Source organism: Haliaeetus albicilla, chromosome 28, assembly GCF_947461875.1.
Source record: "Haliaeetus albicilla chromosome 28, bHalAlb1.1, whole genome shotgun sequence".
NCBI lineage: Eukaryota > Metazoa > Chordata > Aves > Accipitriformes > Accipitridae > Haliaeetus > Haliaeetus albicilla.
Window position 1 is genome coordinate 1325516 of NC_091510.1, and position 10793 is coordinate 1336308.

The window sequence follows — 10793 nt, forward strand, 5'->3', positions numbered from 1 at the left end:
TCTTACATAATTGGGTAATATTTTATTCATAACAGTCATATACCTGCATAGTTTGCATTTTTCTTAATGTGTGTAGCATTGTACAGACATGTGGGAGACAAGATGAAAAATACACGAAGACAGGTACTGAGTTTTGTTTCCTTTAAATTTCCTAGCACTTAGGACTGCCCACTAAGCAAGTCAGGGGTCTTCGTCTCTCTAACTTGTCTCTGTCTCTAGAGCATGCTCCATTTTAGTCTGTACATTGGAACCTATTGCTGCAAAATCAGGGCCATTAACTTTTGAGCATTTGAGAGGGGCTGCGCTAGAATTGCCAATAATAAATAAAACCTAAATTATATTGCTTTGGGAAACCTAGGGTTCAAACTGCGGAGCAACTAACACTGGACCCCCAGACTGAGCTGCACTTCCTTAACTGCACTCTATCTGCAAGAAGAAAGAATTGGCCAAATACTTAAAATGTATTGCTGGAAGGAAATACCCCATACAACCCCTCTGTTGTGGACTGTATAAGAAACAAGAAGACAAATCATACTGTATTGCAGCAAGACAAATGGAGTAATAAGACCAAAGTCCTGGGGATTGACTTCTGGGAGCCTCATATCTGATACCCTGTGGGATTAGGGTTCAGTCTCACGGAATCCTAAATCCAGCACATGTGCAGACAGCACAAAGCCATTTAGCTTTGCACTGCTTTGGACTCCGGTTCTTAGGTTGCCAGCAATGTCCTCATGACAGCTATAGGAAGAAAAGCATAATGTTGGTTTCGTTTCACTGAGATTTATTTATTGTTAGTTGTCAGCAGATTACAGATGAGAAAAAAAATAGTCATTTTATGATTTTTTCTGAATATATTTCTAAACAATGTAGAAGAATATGAAGTGAGCTCCAACCTCTCTTCTCACCAGCCTAAGGACTCCAGAGGAATCCCTCAAGTCTTGTACAATGGGGCAGTACTGGCTATAGCTGAGAGGGTTTTTGAGTAACTAGAGGGAGCAGAGTTCTGCTGTGGAGATTCCTTCAGGAATGAGGACCAGGGTCATGACCAACTTCTGGGAAGGAAGTCTGGTAGCTTACTTTTAAACCAGCAGGCTAAAATAAGCAAAACACTTTTGAAAGTCCCAGCTCATCTCATGCTTTACCTGTCATTGCTAATATTACTAGAACTGCTGACAGCACTGCTGTGTGTGCTTTAACGGCACCACAAGGAACTGCAGAGCAGTTCCTTCCACTGTAAAGCCATGTGAACATCTTAATGCTTCTATTTCAGGAAGCAATTCCAGGAAGAAACAATTGCATGGGGATTTAGTGGAAGCTAGCTCCTGGGAAGAGCTCTCCTTTCCCACCCACAGACACCAGGCCCCAGCAGCCCAAAGACTCACCCCATCTGTCCCACCTCCAGGCACACATGTAGAAGCCCCGCTCTCTTCCTCCTCTCCCTTCCCCTTCTTTCTCCATCAGACATGTTGACCATCATCCCCCTGCTTACCTCACCCCACACCCACCACCCCCGCTGCTCCATCATCAGACAGACTTTGAGCATCTGAAGCCAAAGGAGCAGCCAGGGGACACCTGTAAAACGTCCCTAGGAAGAAGAGCGGGGCATATCGCATCCTGCCCAGCCTTCAGGCACAATCTTCCCTGCCCAAATGCCTGGAAGGAGAAGGCAGGGGAACAGCCTGCCAGAGAGGCAGCCAAAGATGTGGAAGGCAGCCTCCCGAATAAGGTCGGTGGTACCAAGGGCAGGTCTTGAGCCAGAGGCTGACTGTACCTCTCCCCACCGGCAGCCTGGGCATCCCCGGAGGCATTAGAAGCAGCAGAGAGCGGGACCCTGCAGGGGAGGAGACACGGGAAACACAGAGGAGCGCTTCCACCAGAGGTGCACAATCAGGCGACCGGCTCTGGCCAGGAAGGGGCCACACTCCAGAAGTAACATTCCCAAATGGTGCGTTTAGTGCTTGAGCAGTGCGGAGAAGGCCAGAGAGATGGAGGTGTATGCAAGGGCTAAAGCCGGGACGCGTGGCCATCTGTCAGGCGCACGAAGGCTGAGGCGTAGGAGATGGGAAGGGGATCAGATGCCTCTCTAGGAGAAGTGCCGCGGCATGATGGAGCAGACCCATTGCGGCAGTCATCCCGATTGCCCCAGCAAACAGGACCCCAATGCGACGTGAGGATGTGTGTGATGGAGCTGCTTGTGCCTCCTTCTTGTGGCAGCAAAACGGCAAATTCCCCTGCGGTGCTGAGGTCAGCAGAGTCGTCGGCTGATCACCAGACCGAAATCGTAACGCCCTTTTCCTTCCTGAATGACAAAAAAGTGAGTGGTGTGAGGCGAAACTGCGTGACCGCCCCTCGTGAGAGCACAAACGTGCCTCCTGCCAATGCGTGTTTCCTCACTGGAACAGAGGTCCCACCTCGGTGCTCTCTGCTCGTACCCCAATTTCGCAGCCAGCAGCCCCAGTGTTAGTTACCGGCCACACTCAGCCCCAAGGCTTCCTTCTGTGTCCCCGCCATTCACCACATCCAGCTCAGCAGCTATGGCCTGCTAGGCTTTACTTGCTGCAAACCTTCCACCCCCGCCCCTGATCTCTCCCACCGTAACCCCAGCCCAAGCTATCTGTGATCCGAACCACCTCAATCCAGACCCTTGTCCTTCTCAGGGCTAAAATTATTCCACGTACACAGGCTGGGTAGGAAGGCACCTCCCCACCGCTACCTGCCTGATGGCTCTATCCATCGAGCTTCTCTTCTTCCTTCCGTATTTCCCTTCACCTCCCTTGTGCTCTTGGATGCGAGCGCCAATATTACAGGCTCACAACCTCTGTACCACCCGGAGGTTTCCAGACCGTGCCTAGATGTGGAATGACTAGGTGGGACTCCGTGAACACCTTCGTGGCTAGGTGTCCCACACGTACCCCCCCCCAACACACCCCTCTCTACCGGACCCACCACCAAGGCTGCTTACAGGACAGGACAAGCAGTTCTGGACCTGGCCAGGAGGACTAAAGGAAGGAGAATTTTGCCCCTTACATCACTCGAGGTTTCACAGGTTTCCTGTCGCGGCAGGCAGCTTGCCGCTTCCGCGCTGCGCCTGCGTAGGCACCGCGTCTGCAGGCGAGGGGGAGTCGGGGCAAAGCTGGGTCTGGGAAGCGGAGGGAGGGGAGCAGCGTTCAACCTGCGAGAAGGGCGAAGTGGTCGGTGAACACCGACAGTGGTGGGGTTGGCACTGGGATGGTCGGTCACCTCTACAGAAGTGTCCAAACAGAACAAACTCGTCTCGGCCCCCACGGACACCCAAGCCGCTCTAGTAGCACAACTTTCCCGGGTGAGCTTAGCCCGGTCAGTTATTCACGTGGGTCAGCACAGCTGGGAGAAGAAAGTGCAAACCTGCCACCGCTTTGGATGGCAGTGGCAGCGCTCGGCCTGTTTTCTTGCTCGTATTTATTAGATGACGCAGCATCAGGGAGGAGCATTGCGTTAGGCTCCCACGACCTTCAAAACTGAAAGAGAAACCAGAGGCAGCTGCTTGTGACACACCAGGGGCTGCGGTGTCAGAGCCCAGACGCCACGGGACCTGGCAGCAGCCACAGACGGGCTCGGCTCGCCCGGGTGACACCTCGGCCCTCTCCAGCGAGTTTCAGCTCCGCACCCAGCCAGATGGGCAGCCCGTAAGTATCCTCCGCTGGGTCCCCCACCTTTTTAATGCCGCTGGCATCGCGGGGAGCTGCCAGGAGAAGAAGTGGTGCTGCAGGATGCAAATGTCTGGGAGGGAGCAGGTCCTTCCCCAGCTGTGGCACGCTTTTGGGACAGTTCCTCCGCAGCCCGGTCCGTGTACCGCCGGCTGGTTTCTGTTTGCCAGCAATCCCTAACTTGTCAGCGGCCTTTCTTCCCCTGTGGTTTCCCTGCAGCTGATCCTGCCTGAGGGGGAAAGCGGGATCCTGGGGAGGAGCAGGTGGCTTAAAGGAAAGGTTCCAAGTCCAAAGCTGCCTTCCTTTCCCACCACTCTTGCACGGCATTACTCGCCCCAGCAGCCGGGGAGGGGGGGATGCGGGAAAGCCAAGGCACTCGGCCAGCAGCTCGCTGGGGGGGACGCACAGCCCCAGCCTGGCAAGCCGCTCACCTGCCCTGAGTCAGCAGAAGGAAGGGCCCCGCAGTCCCGGCAGCACGGAGGGTCCCTACAAGCCCCGTCTCACACACAGAGACCCCAGGGAGCTCCCGAGCCGCCCACACGCAGCCTTTCTCTGCCCGGGAGACAGACACAGAGCTCTCCCGTGGTGCAGCCCGGTGCTTCCAGCGATGCCAGCCCAGAAACAAGGGGGCTGAAGCCAGGCTGGGGGTCCCTGCGCCGTGCTGGGGTTCCTCTTTCTCACATCCTTGATGGAGAGCCGCAGACTGTCCCGTCCAAGGGCACAGGCACCTCCTTAGAGCCGGAGGGGCTGCAGATGTCTGGGAAAAGCCCCAGCTGGACACGGGCTGACAGCTCTTTCCTGTTTATCCGCTGCGTCTGGGCCGGGCTGCCTCCAAACCAGCCTCGGGGCCGAGCCGCAGAACTCAGGAATGCCAAGTCTGGGACACCAGGTCTCAAGTTTTCCATCCGTCGCCTCCAAGCCAGCCGTGCGCTCTCTGCCCCAGCTGGCACCGGGCACCCGCATCGGACGGGTTTCGGTTTCTGTCCCTGTCGCAGTCACGCCTGGGGACAGGGATTTTACCTGCTGGGCTGGGGACGCAGCCGGAGGCTGAGGGGGAAATCTGCCCGCAGTTTGGCAGAGCGAACAGAGGGGCATCGCTGGGAAAAAAAGAGGTCTTTATAGACATGAGCCTCAAAGCAGAGGAGAGGGCAGAAATACCATTGGATTTCCCCGGGGCCCTCATACACAGAGATCACGTTAACAGCACAGGGTCTCTGAGGTGGCTCTTCTTCAGCCCTGCCATGTATTTCCACGAACCTGCTAGGAATTTAATTCTCTGTCCCCTCTCTAGTAAACATGTGCAATTTTTAATTACTTTTATATTTTATGGAGGTGGGGGAGGGTTAATAAAAAGTAACACAGGATGATTGAACGAAAAGCCCGTATTTCTACAGGCCTGCCCGCCTTAGGAAACTGGTCTAAAGAAACACGACAGCAAGGGTTAGTGGGTGAGCAGGGCCAGGAGCCAGCTGGGCTGTACTGGTCCCAGCTCTGAGCTCCAACACAAATCCCTGGGGAGCTGGTCAGCTAACCAAGAGCCCCCTCCAAGCACAGCTTGTTCTCCCTCCAAGGGCTGCGAGGCAGGGTGGCAGGGAGAACGGCGGGCAGGCGTAAGCTGTTGTGGAACACGGAGAGGAAGAGCAGCAATGCCTGGCTGCAGGAGAGCATGTGTAAAGCCAGACAAACCAAGAGGCAACACCAGGGGCGTGACAAACCCTGGTGCAATTACATGTGCAAGAGGTCTCATTCTGCAGCACGCTCTGGGGCCAGGCACAGATCTTTTCCTGGTTGTTTGTGTCTCCGTTGTAGATTCAGAACCATGGGCATCCTCCGTGTGACCGTCCAGTCTCTCCAGAAGCCTGTTGTGAAGACCTCCAAGGGAAGCTACAAGAAGTAGTGAAGTAGTGAGCAGGGGAAGGGGACAGGTCGGTGTCTGGATGCTGTGACCCCCTTCCATGGTGTGTGTGCTCGTCCTGGCTATGACTGCGGAGGACGAGAAGTTTGGGATGGAGAAGCTTTATCCCTGTGCACATTAAACATTGGTGCCCCACTCCCAAGTATCCAGGGAGACAGGGATTGGGGGGGGGATGCTGAAGGGTCTCTACTCACCAGCACTGCAGCCAGGCACTGGGTACAGATTGAGTGGGGTCTCTCCTGGCACTCTAAAAACTCAGAGGCTGTGCTAAATCCACAAGCAGCTGTGGGGTGATGGCCTGGGACATTGGGATGATATACCAGTGGGCAACGGGCAGTGGAGGGGAGACAGCAGGACCGACGTTGTGAACTTCTTGAGGGAAGGTGGTAAATCACAGGAGATAGTGCTTGGCATAGGCAGGAAAGGGGTTATTTGCAGAGCCTCAAGCTGGAGGCTGAGCTTGAAGCCGAGGTCTGAGCTCCTTGCCCTGTGTTTGTGCCTCTGTACAGACTCGGGTGGGCAGCGCTGCGATGCTGCGTGGCTCTGCAGCCAGCGGTACCCCTTCCTCATGCCACTTCCCTGTTTTTCAGTGCAAAGCAGAAGCCTGCAAGAGGGCACTGAGGACAGTCCACGTTTCCAGGACAGGAGCAGGGACTCGGGTTTGCCAGGCAGTCTGAGAGAGGAGCGAGGAGGATGGCAATCGCAGGTCTGTCTCCGTAGCCTCAAAGGAGGGCAGGTGGGTCCGGGGTGTCTCTTTGTGGTGGACGACTGCCCGTCTGCCTGGGGCATCGGTCCTCAGGCAACCGGGACAGAGGAGCACCATGTCTGCCAGCCTCAGCGGGGAGCAGGGCTGCAGGCGATCAGCCCTGCTGTGCCCAGAAATGTGCAGGCGCACACGGGCCTCAGGGGCATGTGGATGCTGGAAATGAGTGGCATCAATGGCATCAAGTCCCAGAGCTGGAGGGGGGAGGCAAGGGGAGCCCCGCACTTCAGATCTTGTCGGGCCTGCGTTTTACTCACTTGTCCAAAGATCACAAAGGATGTCCTTGTCTGGCCACAAGTGAAAGAAAAGCATTTTCCCAGAATAGCTCTTAACCCCTTCCTTACCAGACAACAGTGGTTTGCTCCCCTCCCATCACTGCAGTTTACTGACGAATGCGTCTCTTGTCCATGTCGTGGTTTAACCCCAGCCAGCAACTAAGCACCACGCAGCCGCTCACTCACTAACCACCCCCCCCAGTGGGATGGGGGAGAAAATCGGGAAAAGCAGCAAAACCCATGGGTTGAGATAAGAACGGTTTAATAGAACAGAAAAGAAACTAAATGATAATGATAACACTAATAAAATGTACAAATGATGCGCAGGGCAATTGCTCACCACCCGCCAACTGACACCCAGCCAGTCCCCGAGGGGCGATTCCCCGCCCCCACCTCCCAGTTCCTATACTAGATGGGACGTCCCATGGTATGGAATACCCTGTCAGCCAGTTTGGGTCAGGTGCCCTGGCTGTGTCCTGTGCCAACTTCTTGTGCCCCTCCAGCTTTCTCGCTGGCTGGGCATGAGAAGCTGAAAAATCCTTGACTTTAGACTAAACACTACTTAGCAACAACTGAAAACATCAGTTTTATCAACATTCTTATACTGAACTCAAAACATAGCACCTTACAAACTACTAGGAAGACAGTTAACTCTATCCCAGCTGAAACCAGGACAGTCCAATGTGAGACCGTGGTGCAAAGGGCACGTGCGGGGCTAAGGGAGCCATACTGTCCTCCCAGTGATGGTCCACACACAGGACATCATTAAAGCCACCTTTGCTGTGACCAAAAATGCACATCCCCCCCACCCAGTAACACATGCACAGCACAGAGATGCTCCTGCTCTCCTTGCAAGGGGAGTCCCGAGACCTCAGGGCCACAGGCTCAGAGCACACCTTGGGAAGGGTGCCATGAGACGCAACCACCAATGGGTTCCCCGCTTCGTGTTTTGCAGCAGGCGTCCCCACTGCAGGCTGTACCACACTATCAAGAGAGCACGCAGGTGCCAGGATGGGTCTGCTGCAGCAGCGGTGCACCGGGCACCTGCTGTGTGCACTGACCTTCCTTGAGGCTGCTGGAAACTTGGCCTTGATGCTCTACGCGCTGCTCTGGGAAGCCGGGAACCTGGTCGACCTCCCTGACAAACGCATTGGCTTTTACAACTTCTGCCTGTGGAACGCGACAGCTGGGGAGCTGCAGTGCCTGGAGTACAAGCATCTGCAGGTGATGGGCATCAGCCTACCAGGAATGGTGCTAGCCAGGGTTTGTGTGTACGCCTGCCTGGTCTTCAGCATCTTCTACCCTGTTTTTGTTGCACACGTGAAGTGCAGAGAGGAGAGAGAGGGCTGGAAGGCGATCCTCATCATACTCATCATCAAGATGATAATCCTGTCTGGAGGCCTGGGTACATTTCTTTTCCAAACCTCGCAGTGGATTCACCTCTCGGATTTCACTGGGGGCTTCCTGGCATTGCTTGGGACTCAGGCTCTGCTGCTGCTCCAGATTCTCACTGCCACTATGTACCTCAGCTGGGCCAAGCAACACACATCCGTGTCAAAGCCCTTTTACTGATGGGGCCCTGCCCGTTGGGATTTGAGAGTGAAGAAGATGCAAGCGCTATTGATAACATGCTTTAAAACCGTAATCCCACTACAGCTTTAGTCACTGGTAGGAATTTGATCCTTAGTCCAAAGGCCCATATCCAGCCTCTGGCAAATGGCTGCGTGCAGTGCTCCTGCAGCAAGCAGGCAGCAGACACCAACACCCGCAGCACGGCATGGAAGCTTTCTGGGAACAGCAGCGTGCAACACACCCCTCGACCTGGGGCACAGCATCACAAGCGACAGCATTTCTGGCCCTGACCCAGAGGAGAGCGAAGGGGACGGATCAGAACCAGCACACAGTGGACACAACCCTCTGGCCACATCTAGCCTAAGTATAAGCAGGCAGAGAAGCAAACAGGCTTCCTTTCTTGGCATTGCCCAAAGAGACTCTGCTCCTTCTCCACCTCCCGAACTCACCAGGGACGCCTTCGAAGCAACTTGAGGAGCTGCAGCTTCACACGGCCATCGCAGCAGTGGCAACCCCAGAGGTGCACTGGAAATACTCTTCGGCAGGAGCACCTGTACTTCACCTGCTGGAATAACACCTGGAGTGACTCTGCTTTAGTTCATTTGGGTGGAGTGGCCCACATCCAACCCCAAGCAGCAGCAGAGCCCCTGGAGAGGCAGACCAACAACTTGCTGAACACTGAACCCAGCTCTAATGAGGAGGGTTTCCACGAGGAAGCAGAGGATTTTGGTGCAGAGCCCCAGGTTTGTCCCCACTTACGTTACGGGGCTGAGCCCCGCAGTCCAGCAGCCTTTGAGACTCCAGGAGAACGGGTTCTGCACGAGGGCAGGTCACCACAAAGCTAGCTCAGACCAACGCGCGCCCCGTGCAAGCGTGTGCTCGGGGAGCAGCGCAAGGGCTGCCGAAGGCTGGGGTGCAGTGCCCCAGCTGGGCCATCACAGCCAGCGCACTGGATGGGGTCTCTCCGCCTCAGTGGCGGTGCACAGCACCGCTCCGTGCCACGTCTGTAGCCTCGCACAAAGCAGCGCCTGCTTTCCCCCCCATCCCCTTCGGGACACCAGGGTCCGTTTTCTCCCCTGCTGCCGTCTTGGTGGGGCTGTGGCTGGTGACGCTGGTTTGACTGATTCTGCGTTTCATTAAAGGCTCTTGCGCCTGTCCTGGCTTCGCGTGGTTTGTTCATCCCCGCCTCAGACTGCCTCTTGCCACTGAGCCATCCTTATCCCTCCCTAGACCCCCCCGCACCCTGCCATGGGGTCAGCCTCCTCAGAACGGTCCCTGCCCCTGCCAGTCCGCTCCCACCCACGTCCTCCCCAGCTATGGGAGGCCTGGAGGCACATTCAGCGTCAGGCCCAACGGGGACAGCCTGCCAGGCCCCACGGCAGCTGTCACAGAGGGACCGCAAGGACAAGGGAGCCCCAAGGCTGAACCGCGACTATTGGGCTCCGCAGAGCCAGCAAAAGCCTGCCAGGGCCAGCAACGCCCCGCTCCCCTCGAGCCCCAGCACCGACCCACCAAAGGGACACTCACAGGAACCCAGATGTCCTCTTTAATCTCTCCGCGCTCCGAGACGCCGAGCAAAAACGAACACGACCTAACCCGGAGCCAAATCCCGCTGAACCCAGCGCACACCGGGAGAAGCGGGTGCCCCCTTCCTTTCCGCCACGGCTTTCAGGGGCCTCCTCCCAGCTCCACAGGCTCCCAACCCAGCAGACCCACAGCCCGCTCCAGGTCCTCCTCCCACCGTCCCGGGTGGCCCCTTGGCTCCTGGGCAGCGGCGGAGCAGGCAACGTCAGCTGAAAAAGATCTCCCTGACGTATCTCAGAGCATCGTCCTCAGAGTCCTCCCAGCCCGTCCGCCCCGCGTCGGCACCGGCAGGGGACGGCAGAGCCGGGCTGCGGCCGCTGCCTCCCCCGGTGCTGGCCGTGCTCCCCGGAGCCTCCTCTGGCGCTGCCCGGAGCTCCTGCTCCTCCTGGCTCCCGGACCGGGCCTTCTCCTCAGCTTCCTCGCGCTGCAGGTTCTAACCGAAGGGAAAAACAACCAGACCCGGCTGTGCGCGAACTGCAGCCCGAGGGGCAGAGGGAGCAGCCCCCCCCGCGGGACACCCCCAGCCAGTCCCCAGGGAGCCGCCGCCGCCGGTGGCAGCGCTCCCTGCCCGCTCCCCCGAGCCCTCCCCGCTGCCAGGACCGTGTGCGTGTGTCCCCCCCGCCCCGGGGGCTCCGGGCTCACCTCCGCCAGGACCGCCAGGGCCACATCCACCAGCTCCGCCTCGTTCATGCAGTACACCGCCGCCCTGCCAACCGCACGGGGAAGACGCTCAGGGCGAACCGGGCCCGGTCTCCCCGCCCACTCGCCCCAGCGGCACTACCTGGGACCCGCCGCCTGCCGCCGCCGCTGCCCGCCCTCAGCGGGGGGGGTCCCCGCCGCGACCACCCGCTCGTCCCCCGCCGCCTCCATCCAGGCCGGCAGCACCCGCCGCCTGCAGCCCGCCGCCATTTCCCGCGCGGGGCGGGGCCGCCCCGCTTGGATCCGCCCCCGGGCCCCGCCCCGCCTCGGAATCGCCCCTTGGGCCCGCCCCCTTGGGG

The 10793-nt window shown here is 57.5% G+C and overlaps 2 protein-coding genes and 1 long non-coding RNA gene across 4 annotated transcripts; 1 reads left to right on the forward strand and 2 right to left on the reverse strand.

Moving 5' to 3' along the window:
* Nucleotides 1-764: 764 nt before the first annotated feature.
* On the reverse strand, nucleotides 765-4858 carry LOC138682503 (uncharacterized). The gene is made up of 2 exons (XR_011322604.1): nucleotides 3693-4858; nucleotides 765-3497 (listed from the first exon to the last, which is right to left on the reverse strand). It is a non-coding gene; the product is annotated as an uncharacterized lncRNA (long non-coding RNA).
* TMEM140 (transmembrane protein 140) lies at nucleotides 3493-9366 on the forward strand. 2 transcript variants are annotated; one of them, XM_069773471.1, is made up of 4 exons: nucleotides 3493-3665; nucleotides 5496-5611; nucleotides 6192-6307; nucleotides 7595-9366. In XM_069773471.1, exons 3-4 carry the CDS (start codon nucleotides 6295-6297, stop codon nucleotides 8209-8211), a joined length of 630 nt encoding a protein of 209 aa, XP_069629572.1. In that variant the 5' UTR covers nucleotides 3493-3665; nucleotides 5496-5611; nucleotides 6192-6294; the 3' UTR covers nucleotides 8212-9366. The 2 variants fall into 2 exon arrangements, with proteins under 2 accessions (XP_069629572.1, XP_069629573.1); XM_069773472.1 differs by having other exon boundaries at nucleotides 7598-9366.
* A 375-nt stretch (nucleotides 9367-9741) lies between these two features.
* Nucleotides 9742-10740, reverse strand: CYREN (cell cycle regulator of NHEJ). The gene is made up of 3 exons (XM_069773473.1): nucleotides 10577-10740; nucleotides 10438-10501; nucleotides 9742-10228 (listed from the first exon to the last, which is right to left on the reverse strand). The coding sequence occupies exons 1-3, from the start codon at nucleotides 10702-10704 to the stop codon at nucleotides 10001-10003; spliced, it is 420 nt and encodes a 139-aa protein (XP_069629574.1). The 5' UTR covers nucleotides 10705-10740; the 3' UTR covers nucleotides 9742-10000.
* Nucleotides 10741-10793: the final 53 nt, after the last annotated feature.